The following is a 15,482-nucleotide window of genomic DNA, read 5'->3' on the forward strand; positions in this document are numbered from 1 at the left end:
AAAGTGTTCTGAATGCAAGCTACCTTGGTAAATCTGATAACATAACATTATTTTTTTTTGGCCAGGTTAGTTTGTATTCTAGTTCGTTTGTAATACCCATACACAGATATTTATAAGACATAGGCATTGTGTAGCCTATACGCAGCCCTCAGCCTCATGTTCTACTAAGTTTGCAACGGCCCACTGCTACTCTGTTTGTGGGGTGAGACTAGTCCAAGACTATGGTCCTGGTTAGGGTCACTGACTATTCTCTCTCTCTCTCTCACTCTCACACACACAGGATGCCTTCACTTGTTTGTTATTGGAGGAGTTCTTTAGGAGATGACTTCACTCGCATCCCTAAAAAAGTTTGGAATGCTTCGGGTCTGTATAGGGTCACCCCTCGTCCATGACTTATGGTCATACAGTAAGTAACACATCTAAACCCATTTAATACCGGATTTCCACTTTAAATGATACCTTTATTGTCATAAATGTCAAATAGAAATTACATTTAAAGCAATATAATTTGTAGAATTCACTCGTTTAAAAAGTCATCATTTTTGATCTTGTACATGGTGTATCCATCCATCATACATGTATACCCCAAAACAAGTGCTTACTTAACATAACACTGACTTTACATATCCTCAACTCCAAATGCACTTTACTTACAGCAATCCAAAAAATAGAAATGACTAACAATGGCTCTTGTAGTCTCTTGTTTCATGGCAATGCTAGCCATGAAAGGAAAAGTGCAAATACCACCATAACATTGCCCAATGCCAATTTACTCCCCAAAAATCTATGAACACACAGTATTTCTTGAGGAAACATACAGTATATCCTACATGAGTGTACAGAAAAACAGTCTCTACTCCTCAAGATTAAATTATTAGATCAATAACATGCAAAGGGACCCTTTGTTGTCATGTTTCCATAATTCATATATCCTGGAGCAGGTTTGATGGAAAAAAGCCTAGTTTTCGCCCGGTGCTGACTTTCAAATAGCCATTAACTTCTTCTCCTTTTTTCACAACAATCTGTAAAATAAATGTACAATGTCAATATAAATAATTTAATAAATACAAACTTAAATTATTTGAAACTATATAAAACATTTAATCTCAACTGGTGGCCATTCAACAAATGCATAATTTTTTCCTTGCTTATGTTTTTTTTTTCAGTTTTCTTCTTTAAGGAAAAGAGTAGATATATACTGTAACTTCAGCAACATGATTTTTTAGTGTCCAAGACATTTTGGGTGATCAGTGTACACTACAGACTTGCACATTCATGGAAAGATGAATGAAATAAACGTTGGACAAATGTGACTCTGCAAGGCGAAATCAGTCGCTTTGTGCACGATGCTATTTTGAGAAAATCCACAAACTTCCGGGTTAAAATGTTGAATTTCACATTTTCACATAATTCGACAATATACAGTATACAGTTTCATATTGTGAACAAATGTCACAGAAAAACATACAGTACGTTTTGACTTTTAAACCCGATGAAGATTCAACACATTAGCAGCCATTAGTCATTTCCGTTGTCCACGCTGCTTAAAAAGGTGATTTTCTGGCATATCGTGCCGGGAGAACCATGTCAACTTTGGATGTGGTTATCTTAGCGATACTTTTTGTAATACCCTCGATATACATATCATTGGAAAGCTTTGTTTATGACAGTTCATGTGAGCACATTAACTTAGTGAATTTTACCAAAGCGACTGGTTTCGGCTTGCAGGGTCACAAATTACAGTGTTAAGTCACTACCACATCACTCCAGTGATTCCAAGTCACTGTTATATACATTTGTCATAAGAATGACATTTAGATCTCGATAATGTCCTTATATATGTCTAAATGTGGCACGAGGAGCCACAGCACAGAGGTAGCATCAGCGGCCAGTACAACATACGGGCCCAGCGCCCACAGAGTTCCAGCTTTTAATTTGACCTGAAGTAAAAGAAATATCACTTTAAATTCAATGTGGTGAGCAGGATCCTTATTATTACCTCCGCCAAGGCGTTTATTTTTTTCAGGGTTTGTTTGTTTGTTTGTTTGTCTGTTTGTTTGTCTGTTTATCTGTCTGTTTGTTAAAAAGATAACTCAAAAAGTTATGGATGGATTTCGATTAAATATATATGTATTTCGCTTAGTGGTGTAATGGCATGGTATGGCCACATGGTGGCAATCTGAATAGTTTAGGTTCAAATGTATGACAACCTAGGAAGAACAATCAATGCAGAAGGAGGTCTGCGCTCTGAGTGCTTTTCTAGTGCTCATGTTCTCCAAGTTGCTGTGTAAAAGTTTGGCAGATGAAGACGCACAGCAGCCGTATATATTGGCCATTGAGCTCGATTCCCGATCGATTCCCAATCCAAGGTGCTGTTGTTACATAGGTTTGTGTCCGTCGTGGGCAGGACTGAACCACACAGGTTCAACACATTGCAGGTTACACATACGAGCATAGATGGATGGTCAGACAACTGTGGGCAGGGGTGTCTCAATAATTAGCCAGGACGAGGTAAGAAACCTGTGAAGTCGTGGCCAATAGCACATCAAAATCATACAGACACAATTGACACCCTTACGGTTTGGTTATGATAACAACAACAACAAAAAAAAATTGATCATACCTGGTCCTTTTTTAGTGTGATCTGGCCCATTTCTCTGTTCCCTACAAATGAACGTGTCACTCTGTATGTTTTTTCTCCTGCACGGACTCTTATGATATATGTCATTGGCAGATAGCCAGTCTTCTCCCCAATCTTTCCCTGAAAAAGAAAAAAATACATTCACACATAAGAATGACCAAAGACTCATGTTCAATCATTAAATATGATATAACATTGGTTTTACACTGGGAAAAAAGTAAAATCGAAAGTGTCATTAATCTTATATTAAGTATGAAGAGACTTACCAAATGTTCTCTCGAAAGATCATTTTGACTTCATTTAAGAAGACTTTGACCCATTTTTTGAAGTCTTAACAAGTCGAATTTACCCAGCGTACTGTACTAGCAGACAAATGTGCTTGTTTTCAGGATGAGCCAATAAACCCTTGATGAGGCTACCCTTACGGACAGCCTTATTAAGCGGTGCCAACTCTACTGTCAAGATGTATCTATGAAATAATAAATAGTTTTATTATGTACCGCACACGACATGTGTACAGCAAGATAAATAAAACTGAGAACTCACCCTCCACCATTCTTCATTTGAGTCATCTAAGACTGTGATTCGATCCCCAGGACTGCAGGAAAGGAAACACACACACACACACACACACACACACACAAGCACGCACACAAGCACGCACACACACACACACACACACACACACACACACACAGACACAGAAAGAGAGAGAGAGACACAGACAGACAGACAGACAGACAGACACACACACAGAGAGAGAGAGATACAGACAGACACACACACACACACACAGAGAGAGAGAGAGAGACAGACAGACAGACACACACACACACACACACACACAATTGAGTGCTATAGTAGACAACTGTACAAGTTATTTTCACTGATTTGTAATACTGTACTGTTCATCTGAATATTACTGAATTGAATACACTGAAATTAAATTACATTTAATGTTATTTAATGTTTTAGCGCTCTATAAGTGAAATTGAAATGATCACAATTACAAATAAATAATTTAAATTAAAAAAAAATCAATGCATAGCACAGCAAATACATGTTAGAACGCTGCCAATTTCAATGATGTCAATGGCATGGTAGGACCAGCATATTATCTATATTGTAACGCCGATGAGAAGTTAGGAGACGGGAGACTGGGGTATCATCCAATTTGTGATTCATTTAGATTCAGATTTGAGTGAGCAAATCTTTCATTTATTTAGTTTCTTGACTCTAAACAGCACCTCAGAAAAGCTTACCAGATTAGGGGCATTTTTGTCTTTTGTTCTGCTTTAGAGATCAATAAAATTGAATTGCATGGGCAATGCTTACTGGAAGTCCAGGTCGTCTTTTTCAATGGCTTTGAAGCGATACAGGGCCATGTAGTAATGTGACTGAGAGAAGGTGCCAAGGTTCTTCTTATTCTAAAACATACAGAAACAACAACAGGCATAAACCAATAAGTTGATTGCAAATAACTACACTGATGTTTTTATTATTATCATTATTAATAATCCCCCCTCCCCTCAAACTAGCACGTCAGGCAGTGGTGATTCAAAAAGGATGCCAGAGTCCATTAGTTAACTTATCACTCATCTAATTCATAGATCTAAGCTGTATTTTAGCATTATATTAGCACTAGCGCTTGGGTTTTGTAGCATTACCGAAGATCTTTGGGGCTAACTCCCTTCACTTCTCTTGCAACAGGTTGTGCATACAGAGTAGACGGATATAAGATAACCTACAGTCCAGGGAGTTGCCGTTTTATTTAATCAGCAGTTGAAACTCGCAACTCACTGACGTTAGGTTGGCTTGGTTTCCCAGCTCCTGATCCAGGCCATAGTCATCACAACTTCACTACTGTACAATGCCCTCCTGACAGTTCTCCCATCCTGCACAGTGAAACCCCTTCAGATGATCCTGAACATGGCCACCCAACCCAAAGGGACACATTACCTCATTGTTCAGCAAACCCCACTGGGTACACTCAGTGCATTTGATAACTTAATAAATAGCATTCCTTTCCAGAACAACTAACAGATATCAATCATAACTCTTTAAAACTGGTTTTGATACAAAAAAAACATTGTAACAATTATAGGACAGATAATGGAAGTTACTGGTAGAATGTCCATACAATTTTACTTTGACTTTCATTTTACTGTACTGTATTAGTAATATGAGTACCTTACTGTACATACTGTATTAGTAATATGAGTACCTTGTCATCCGCTGCTGTTTTGTCTCCTTTCTTGTCTCCATCTGGCTTTGCTGTTAAAAAAAGTCAGCAGTATTAGTAAAGAATAGCAGATTTATTGGTATGTCAATAACTTTTCAAATTCAACGAATGATACATTCACACGTCAAAGCTTTATTTCCTTGAACTCCTCTGAACTTCGTGTATTATTCATCAACGCAATTAAGTGAAGTTTGATTTGTGCCGGGAGTGCCACCACGTTTAGAAAGCAAAGACAATAACTGCATGCAGATGGGAGGAGTAAGGCGTTGGCACAGTGTCATATTTAAATAAAAATAAACAAAAATGAACACTATCATTACATTTATAACATTGTATCACACACTTTTTAAAAATTATTTCATTTAATTATTTATTTAATTCTTGAGAAAATAAATCTTACATACATTTTGGAACTGAAAACAGGGTGGGTGTACAGTATAACAACTGGTATTAATCAACTGAATAAAATACCCATTCCTCATGTGAGTGATACAACCTCATTAATGCCACTTCCATTTTCGTAAGTTCGTAAGGGTAGGAGCAGGCTTCGCCTTAAACTTATAATGTTTTTAGAGTGCTGACTATAAACTATCATTGAAAAACAAGAAAAAAGGTCGCACTATGCATAATCACCATTTATTTACGAAGACGCGTTTCGGCGTTCTGCCTTCCTCAGTGTGACACAAATAAAAGGTGATTATGCATAGTGAAGTCTCACACGTTCCCATCTTTACTTACAGTACAACAGAGCCTGTCCAATGTGCACATCTAGGTAGTATAGGCCTACTTACTCTCCTCACCCCCCTCATCTTCCTTAGGTTGTTGTGCATCATCCTCTTCCATTATCATCATCATCTTTTAAAGGGTAAAAAAAAACCTGATTAGACCTCAAAGTTGTTGAGATTGAATCATTACTCTCTGTCTGTTAACTCAGTTAAACATTTAAAGAAATTAAAGCTAGCCTGATTTCACCCGTCTCAGTACTTTGATTCACTTAAAGTGTAACTCCGACGAAATTTTACCAAAGGGTGTTTTTTCTGAATGAAAATACATCAAATTAGCCGTGGAGACAGTATTTTACATTGATCAAGCACTGCTAGTACTGGCATAAACTAGAGCCAAACATCACAAACAGTGGATAAGCTAAGGGCGGTGAGCCAAACACTTTCTAAATAGCATTTATAAGTAATAATGCTCAAAACAGCACCAAACCTTGTCAGTAGCTTTTTCTGGGTCCCTACACATAAAATGGAGCACCAACAATGTAGTTCATGACATGTGATTAATTGGATTAACTTTAGAAATTCAGAGATTCATCAGGGTTACAAGCCTGTTAGACAGCCCTATTATAACCATATGTTCTCTTTGAGTTGAGTTGACTTGATATTTACCAGTGGGAACATGTACAGTATGCTAGTCCTCATTGCAACTGGCCACGCAGTTATCCAAGAACCTTCAGCAGAATGTAACATACACATTTGCCTAGTAGAATCAGTCATCAGCGGAGTGAATGTATCACATGCGCACTCTGGCGTTATGACCATTCGCCAAATGGACTGTTCTGCTACACATGTGTTGACATTTGGCAAATGTGTAGTGATGCTGGGAAAATCATCAGCAGATTGCGTCTAAATGTGCATTTGCACTGGCAATGGCAGGTTCTCAAACAGGTCCACTTGGGTGGAGAGCCATCAATATAGCACTTATTGGAGCTTGGACACTCCGCATCAACACTCAAGGCCTACATGGACTCAGCGCCTTCACGGTGATGCTGAGAACTCTCTCCAGAGTGCAGCCCATCCTGATGATCAATATAAGCCAGTGTTGTCATGTTGTCTGTTTGACCAAGAGATGAGAGCCAGCTAGGTAATAGGCAAGACTATAGGCTAGGTAATGCCTCTTGTAATGTATACTGAACCTCTTCAGTGGCACAAAAAGCGGTCTACTTTGATGTTACTGTAGCTTCTGCCCCCTCATGGTAGCTTTGAAGCATGACAGCATTGCCACCAGCATGACAGCTACAGTACATCAATGTTAAACCTTTTTTTTTTATTAATTTTTTCGCTGTCGATAGTACTCAAGAATCTCTAACAGCAGGAATGTAGCTAAAAACATTTTTTTTTTTTACTTTGAATGAATTTTTTCCCCCCTTACATTTTTCTTGTCCTCAGAATTCTTCTTTCGCTCTTTGTTGGCCATAATAACGCCCACACGCAAGGTGTCAAACACAGGATCAGAGCGGTGCGACTGGCCTAGAACACACATAAGCAAGAAATCACAGACACGTATCCACACACAGGACATTGCAAGTCTTTCGTAAGCGGAAGATCATTAATTTCCATTTTCTTTGAATAAAGCCATTCTTAGAGCAAAAGAATTACGATATAAATTTTGACATTCTTACCTGGGTTATTTATCTCCTGGTCATATAGTGGGGAGCTGTAAGCTCTTCTAAATCCAGGAGGCTACATAGACAAACAGTAAATGTAAAACATTTTTTTTTAACTTTTTCTGAATATCAACAATAAAGGAATAACTTACAATTTTTCCAAAGCATCTTTGGAACTCCACGTAGGACTGACATGAATGATGAATACTGGTCTTGCAGTTTTTGCATCGAATGCAAAACTTGTTGTTCACTGAGGGAAAGATGGACAATGTGGAATAATATATTCAGTGAAATATATAGTCAAGTCAAGTTTATTTATATAGCGCATTTCATACACAGAGGTCATTTAATGTGCTTTATGTAAACAAAAGCAGACAGTGATACAAGCATAGAAGGGCACCAACATAGAGGGGCAACAGTCAAAAAATAGTTGAAAAAGTAAAGATCATAATAAAACATTAAAACACACAAGGTAAAATCATTAAAAAATAAAGAATAATGAAAACAAAACATAAAGTAGAATAATTAATACATTCAGAATTTGTAACTCAGTGCAGTTAGCCGAAGGCATCTGAGGACAGTTTCGTCTTAAAGGAGCACTCCACCGTACGTTATTCCCTTAACTCAGACGAGTTGATATAGCCTACCTCTAAGGTTTCAATGTGTGCAGTGCACTCAATGGCTCTGGCGCGTGGCACTACTTTGATAGCACTTAGCTATAGCCCAGTTCATTCATTAGGATCCAAAGAGAGATGAAGTTGGTTGTTCAACTACTCGTGTAACTGTATTTTAATAGGGAAAACGTGGAGGTGTTGTGTCACTTCTAATTTCATCTCTGTTTGGATCCTAATGAATGAACTTGGCTAGCTAAGTGCTATCAAAGTAGCGCCACGTGCCAGAGCCATTGAGTGCACGCATTGAAACGTGAGAGGTGTGTATCAACTCGTCTTAAGGGAATAACGTAGGTTATTATGAAAAAACGGTTGTTTTTATTTGTTTATGCATTTTTGAAAAAAAAAACATGTAGGCCTAGTATTAAACAGAAAAAAACTTACAAACAATCATCCGGGCACAAACATCACAGAACTTGGGCTTCTTGCAGTAGTGGTCTTTAAATTTGTGAGGGCGATCATTAACCTTTAAAACAGGCTCTGGGGGAGGTGGTGGAGGAGGTTCATCTTCCTCCACCTCTTCATCATATACGAAATAAAGCTGTAGCAAATGAAAAAAAAAAATTCAGAAATGCTACAATTTGTTACTATTTTTTGAGAGAGAATAGAAGATATGCAGGGGGGGGGGCTCTCTCTGCCGCAACTGGGTACAGCGTAAACACCATATTCGAGTTCACTTGCCCATGGGGACCCAGTCTGGAAAAACACTACACCATTATGATGGATGATCAGGAGTCCCCTCTTACCAGTCATAAAACCACAGTTACATAAATAAACAGTGTGCTGCTCTGTGTTCAGTTTTGGGACTTGCACCTACCGTGTTTTCATCTTCTTTCACCACATTATCAGGGGCAGGTGGGTTATCGTGAAAGTCCAAAGAATCCTTATCGTCTAACCTGAGTGTGGGAGAAAACATGTAATAACAAGTCTGCTGTTTTGGGAGTCATTTTTACATTTATGTCACATATAGAGGTCAGACATGAAAAATTTACTTACTGGTCATACTGTGCCATGACTGTTTCGCTGAGTGTCTGAATGTATGATAAAACAGAAGACATTATCAATTTAAAGGAATCCAGAATAATCAATGCAAATAAATTTGAAGTGTTGGTGAAGTGGTTAGATAACTGGGGTTCCAAATGAAATGCTGGATTTCATTTCTGGTTGGTTATAACAATTATGTTCCTGACAAGTACATAGTTAGTGCTAACTGGCCAGCTGGCCGCAGCAATGCAGTTGGCTCTCATACCACCTCTATGCAGACGACACACAGCTCTATCTGTCTTTTATGCCTGATGACCCCATGGTCTCGGCACGGATCGCTAATGGCCTAACTTTTATCATTATAAAAGGTATATTTAACTTATAAACTATATTTCACATACTTAAGAATAGTATAGTGAAGTACTTGGCTTATACTGCAAGTATACTACAGACCATGAACTTTTAGTGTCCTTGAAAGTATACAAATGTAATACATTTTTCGGACAAAATTGGAACATTTCAAGTTTATAAGGTATTTCAAAATTTGAAGTTAGCAAAAGTTCACTCTAAAGTATACAACAAGTACACTCATCTATATACTATCGATATACTTGGTATATACCTCTCTTGGTGTTTGTTTGGTTGAAATGCTCAGAATGGTTTGAATGTCAACGGAATGGATTCTCTGTCATGGAAAAGGGCTAGCTGTGCTCTATTGGCTGGTTCTGGCCAACTGTTCTGCTTGAATCCTGTGGAGTGCATACATAGATCTTGATTGGCTTCTGGCTTTACTCCTGTACTGTATGATCCTTGCAAGGTGTTTCAGGATCCTAGCCCTTACCAATACACTTACTGTATACTGTATGTTCAATTGTTCGAGGCAAACTTATTCATGAATTTTAAAACTGTCAAAGTAGAAATTTATTTTTGTTTTTATTTTAAATTGATGTTAATTTGGAATGAATCATTCAAACCTGTTATGTAGTGCATAGCTTATTTGCATACACCGCAAACAATGTAATTGTATGTACTTTGTTAATATACTGTAGGCTTAGCCTATCAATAAATCTATCAACTGTACTGAATTTATAGCACAATTATACACTAAACAAAAAATGTGGTTATGCTATGTATCTCATTACTCTGAGTTTATGTTATATATTTCTATAGTTGCTATTGTAAGTAAAAGAAAATCTATGATGTCATGAGTCTCTCCTACATGTAGGCTATGGAATACCTTAAAGTAAACTTTCTACTTTTATTTTGTAACAGATTACTTCTGTTAAATACCGAACCCTTGGAGAGAGTATCTAAAAATGACACTAACAATAGTAATCATATTTATAGAATACAGTTGGCCTTTTGGAATCAGATCGAATGCATAACTAAAATCTCTCTGCATTTAGCTGAATTTGAAAAAGATAAAAGATAACAAAAGTTAGTTAGTCAGACTTTTACCAAGAATGACGTGTTAAAGTTTTGAAGAAGGACTATTTTTGTTGGTTTACCTTCGCTTGAGGTCAACTGTTACTTCCTCTCACAGTCCAGGATTGAAATATGCCAAAAGAAACCTATAATCTACTATTCTACTCATATATTACTCATAAGTTTCTTCACATATTGTCCCTTCTGCTTAAGGGTTGACTAGCGAAGAGGGGTGGTGGCTGTCATCAAACATGCCTGTGCTTGAGTATCTCAGACAGCTGGATGGAAAGATGACAAGGAGTAATTGGACACCCAGTCGTTTCTTAAACCTGTGAATGTGCACATGTTCTCTCTCTGACATACTGTATGCACCCTCGCGTATACATAGTGGTGTATTTCAAGGCACAAGATGTCTAGCATACATTTAGGTTTTAGCAGTTCTTTGTTATATCATGCAGAACAGTTACAGAGGGAGCTGGTAGCACAGAAAAATGTTTTTTTTGGGAAGTGGTTTTAAATGGCATGAGGGCTTAATGGGTACATGAGCCACCTTCAACATTATTGTGATTCACCTCACTGTGTGTTCACTGTGTGCTGTGTGTTCATTAATTCGGTTAAATTGGGTTAAATGCAGAGAACTGAATTTCCCTCACGGGATCAAAAAAGTATATATTCTATTCTATTCTATTCTACATTAACTGAAAGAGCAAATAAAGTTGCAAAAAAACCCCAATAACAAACATAATCATATCATGCACAAAGTTCTCTGCTGGATGTTATTGATGTACTATACCTTGAGTGCCAAGAAAGGCACCTTTGAATAAAATGTATTATTACTATTATTATTATTATTATTACTTAATAGGTTCTGGTTTTCTGTTCGGTTCAGTATAGTCGTTTAGGGATGCAATGGAACATTATGCACACGTTTTTTTGGTCACGGTAACATAATGGTTTTGACATTGATATAAAAAAAAATTCAAAAGATTTTGGGTCATGGTAGTTACTTAGAAGATGTTGATTTACAGAATAAAGTTCTGACTCCCCAGACTAATCATGGTGATAGCCAGACTAAATGGGGTCTGGAGTCCGTGATGTTTGTTTTTGATACATGAAAGGGTTGCTGAGATATGAGCTTACTTCCTGTTTGGTGGCTTTATATATTTTTTTTTCATTACCAATTGCTTTTGAAATGAATACATCTACAGGTGCTGGTCATATAGTGGTATGGTCAAAAGTTTATTTATTTCAGTAATTCCATTCAAAAAGTGAACGTTGTATCATGTATACATTCATTCCACACAGACTGATATATTTCAGTGTTAATTGCTTGTAATTTAAATTAAATTTTCCAGTTAGCCTATTAGCCTGTTTGATGCTCATTGAGCTCAATGCAAATCAAACAGGCTAATAGGATAACTGGAAAAAACACCATGCCAATCTCTAGCTGTGAGGGGAATGTGATGATGTGGGGCTACTTTAATTCCAAAGGCAGCGGGAACTTTATTATTTATATCTTTAAACTTTAAACTTTATTTAATATCCTGGATCCATAGCTGGCCTTTAAAAATAAAAACATATACAAAAATCCTCCTGCTCCTATTGGAATTTAACATAGGGGTCAAATACTTATGCCCCCTAGCATTAGGAAGAACATTTATTTATTTACGATACATTCTTCAATCATTAAGAAAATTGGTGTCCTTAGCAGTTTGATTTTTACTTATTATGAATTAAGGCATAAGATCAATTGTCAAATGATGATTTTATATTCCTCTTTTTAGGCAACTTTAGCATGGTATAAAATACATGTGCTCCCCACTGTATAACTATCAGTATGGCTCTCTCACACTGGAAATGAATGAACACAAGGTTCACAACTTGTAGGTCCTCGATAAAACAAAACAGGCAAAGCTGAAAAATAGATGACTAATTTCAGAGCCAGAGCGACGTACAGTGTTCCTGTAGGCACAGACATCAAGTGTTCCTGTAGGCACAGACATCATAACGTAGACAAGCAAGCACAACAAACAAATCAAGTCCATGGACTATGGTGACTTTCCTGGCGTAGCGAAGCAACACAGCATGGTATGTCAGTGGTGTTGTCCATGTTTCCTTGTTGTTTAGTGATGAGCTCCTGATTGTGGGAGGGGAGGGTCATTATTGCTCCCTGATTCTGGGACGGGGCACTGGGTTGTGTTGGGTTGAAGTGCCAGAGTTCTAAGGAAGTGTGTGGGTGCTTGACCTCCTGCTGTTTCTCCTGAAGTGACTGTAACTTTGTTGTAAAGAGCTCCTGATTGTGGGAGGGGAGGGTCATTGCTCCATGACTCCGGGATGGGACACTGGGTTGTTTGTTAAACAAATACATCAGATTTCTAGGGAGTACTAGAGAGGGGTGAATTATCTGGTGTGTTTTGTTGGTGTCAAGTACTGTATATAAGCAAGACCAAAAGTTAATATCACCAGAAAAAGCTGAGCTGATATTGTGCTATAGGACTTTACCATGGCGGTTTTTGGAATCATGGGAGTCTTTATATTTCTAGTGGCACTCTTTGTACCATCTTTAGCAGACAAGCAAGGTAAGCTACCAAACGTGACTCAAAATGTGAAAGAGCACTTTTTCAATTGCTGTATTCATTACTTGTGTTATATTGCTGGATTTATATAATTTGGGAAAACTCTCTGGTTTGAGTGCTAAAGTTCTATACACCCAAATGAGCTCCTCCAGATGGTGCATACTGTATATCAATTGTTAATATCTCTGGCAAAAGCCAAAGTCATATAATTTTCTACAGCACTTCAGCTTTTACAACTATGAGAGGCCATGGACAGTGGAAAGTATTTGAACCCAAAAGAGGAATATAAAATCATCTTTTGAAATTGAAATTGTACAAATCCAACCTTTAAGGACATTTTCTGTGTGAATGAAGAATGTATAAATAGGCTATGTTGTTTTTTCAGTTAGCCTATTAGCTGGTTTGATTTTGCATTGAGCTTAATGAGCATCAAACTGAAAAAAAAGAAAAAAATGCCATGCCAATCTCAAGGTATGGTGAAGGGTATGCGATGATGTGGGGCTGTTTTAATTCCAAAGGCCAAGGGAACTTTATCAGGAAGCATAATATCCTGAATCCATGAAATATCTGACCTTTAAAAATAAAAAAAAATCTGCCTACCTCTATGGGAATTTAACATAGAGGTGCAAATACGTATGACCCCTGTATTTAAGGAAGAGCATTTATTTATTTACAGTACATTCCTCATTCACAAAGAAAATTGGTGCCCTTAAAGGTTGGAATTTTACTCGTTTTTTAAATTAAGGCATTCATTTTTCCAATTTCCAAAAGATGATTTTACATTCCTCTTTTTAGTCAACTTCAGCATGGGTTCAAATACTTATCCTTCCCACTGTATTTCTATAGACTTATATCTTTTGTAGAGAAACAAGTTAAGCTTTTGAACATCACTTGCTAAATCAAAGGCCATTCTTTCAATGGATGAGTTTATTGAGAGACTAAGGATAAGTGTTTCATTGCTGAACTATTATGTCTTTTGCAGATCTCTCTGGCAAGATGTTCACCTTTCCTGTGGAGTCTGATACAGCTCATGTGATCTTGGTTCCCAACCAGATCAAGAGCCTGACTGCAGCGACTGTGTGTCTGCGTTTCTTCTCAGACTTGAGAAGAATCAACTGTCTCTTCTCTTTCGCCACCCCCTTCAATGCCAATGCTTTCCTTCTTATGAAAAGAGAGTGGGAGGGTGTGATTGAAATCAGTATGACAATGGTGTATTATATGGGGGATTGGAGGACATTCCAAATAGATGGAATTCTGTCTGTGCTACTTGGAATTCCCAAACTGGTATTGCCCAACTTTGGGTCAATGGGAAACCAAGCACAAGGAAAGGGGTGCGACGTGGAAGTTACATCTCTGGAAGACCCAGCATTATATTGGGTCAAGACCAGGACAGCTACGGTGGGAGGTTTGCCAAAGATCAGTCTTTTGTGGGAATGCTTACTGATGTGCACATGTGGGATAGAGTTCTTCCTTATCCTGAGATTGTTTCATACATGAACGGCATCCAACAGGAGACGGGTGGCAATGTAATCAACTGGAACTCACTCGACTTTACCATTAAGGATTATGTGCTCATAGAGGACCTTGTTTAAATGACAAACCATGACACATGGTTATAGTGAAACAATGCTTCACTATATATACTTACACTTCAAGCTTCATGAAATACAAATGTTCTTGTTTTTCTTTAATTTGGGCTGAGGTTGCTCAAGCTAATCAGCAGTCATTTAAAACATGTTCACAAATCTTTTCTGTAATGTGGTCTTAATGCTTTATTCCAAAGTGTTTACTGTTGTGATATAAAGCGATGGAAAATAAAAAGAGCAAAAAAAAGACCATTGCAACTTGAGTGTTATCTCATAATTATCACTAGCATCCCAGTTCAATCCCAGTAAGCGTTACAATTTTGTTTATGCCTCTGATGGCCATACGGTAAGCCATCCTACCTTTTACACTATGCTGTATAGGCAGGGGAGAGCGTGGTCTCCTTTGGGATTTAAGTGCAAATCTTGCTCTTATTAAACAATATGAATTATTAATAATTAATTTTAAATTATTGATATTAACAAACGTTTTTGAACTTTTGCCGCAAAACTCAACACTTGCAAACATACTGTAAGTACCATTATTACCCTAGTTAAAGTGAAAAATCGATTTTTACAATTTCACATTAGATTACGATTCAAAATGATAATCTCGATTACGATTAAAAATTGATTAATTGCACAGCCCTAGCTCCCAAGTGCTATTCCGCCATACATTAGTTATCCTTCTTACCCATTTCAAAAAGCGCCACTTTTTATTTTGTGTCACCATAATTGGTCGTGTAACTACTTGTGTAACTGTATTATACTGTAATAGGGAAAACATGGATTCTGGTCGCTTACTAACTTCATCTCTGCTTGGCTCCTAATGAACTCAGCCTGACTCTCGCCAGACCCTTGTAGTTCCGCCATGCTCCACCAGAGGCGTTTCGCTGAGCTCCACACAAGGGTCTGGACGCGAGGGCAATCCAAACCCCTGTGCCAGTGATCAAAAAATGAGCAGCCAATCA

At 37.7% G+C, this 15,482-nt stretch overlaps 1 protein-coding gene and 1 pseudogene across 1 annotated transcript; one reads left to right on the forward strand and one right to left on the reverse strand.

Annotated features, from left to right (window-relative positions):
• Positions 1-428: 428 nt before the first annotated feature.
• Positions 429-10,570, reverse strand: LOC134088267 (SH3 and cysteine-rich domain-containing protein 3). The gene is made up of 13 exons (XM_062542189.1): positions 10,436-10,570; positions 8,940-8,974; positions 8,761-8,839; positions 8,328-8,484; positions 7,425-7,522; positions 7,288-7,348; positions 7,038-7,135; positions 5,675-5,738; positions 4,866-4,915; positions 3,977-4,068; positions 3,188-3,239; positions 2,624-2,761; positions 429-1,022 (listed from the first exon to the last, which is right to left on the reverse strand). Exons 2-13 carry the CDS (start codon positions 8,954-8,956, stop codon positions 924-926), a joined length of 1,005 nt encoding a protein of 334 aa, XP_062398173.1. The 5' UTR covers positions 8,957-8,974; positions 10,436-10,570; the 3' UTR covers positions 429-923.
• Positions 10,571-12,855: 2,285 nt separating this feature from the next.
• LOC134087026 (serum amyloid P-component-like) lies at positions 12,856-14,684 on the forward strand (annotated as a pseudogene).
• Positions 14,685-15,482: the final 798 nt, after the last annotated feature.

The sequence above is a fragment of the Sardina pilchardus genome, chromosome 7 (genome assembly GCF_963854185.1).
Source record: "Sardina pilchardus chromosome 7, fSarPil1.1, whole genome shotgun sequence".
Lineage (NCBI taxonomy): Eukaryota > Metazoa > Chordata > Actinopteri > Clupeiformes > Clupeidae > Sardina > Sardina pilchardus.

What these genes read in the sequence shown, in the direction of transcription:
- LOC134088267 (XM_062542189.1), bottom strand. An exon ending in TGAAAGAAGATGAAAACACG is followed by an intron (nt 8,485 to 8,760) that starts GTAGGTGCAAGT and finishes CATTTGCTACAG; the next exon opens with CTTTATTTCGTATATGATGA. An exon ending in TTGTGCCCGGATGATTGTTT is followed by an intron (nt 7,523 to 8,327) that starts GTAAGTTTTTTT and finishes TCTTTCCCTCAG; the next exon opens with TGAACAACAAGTTTTGCATT.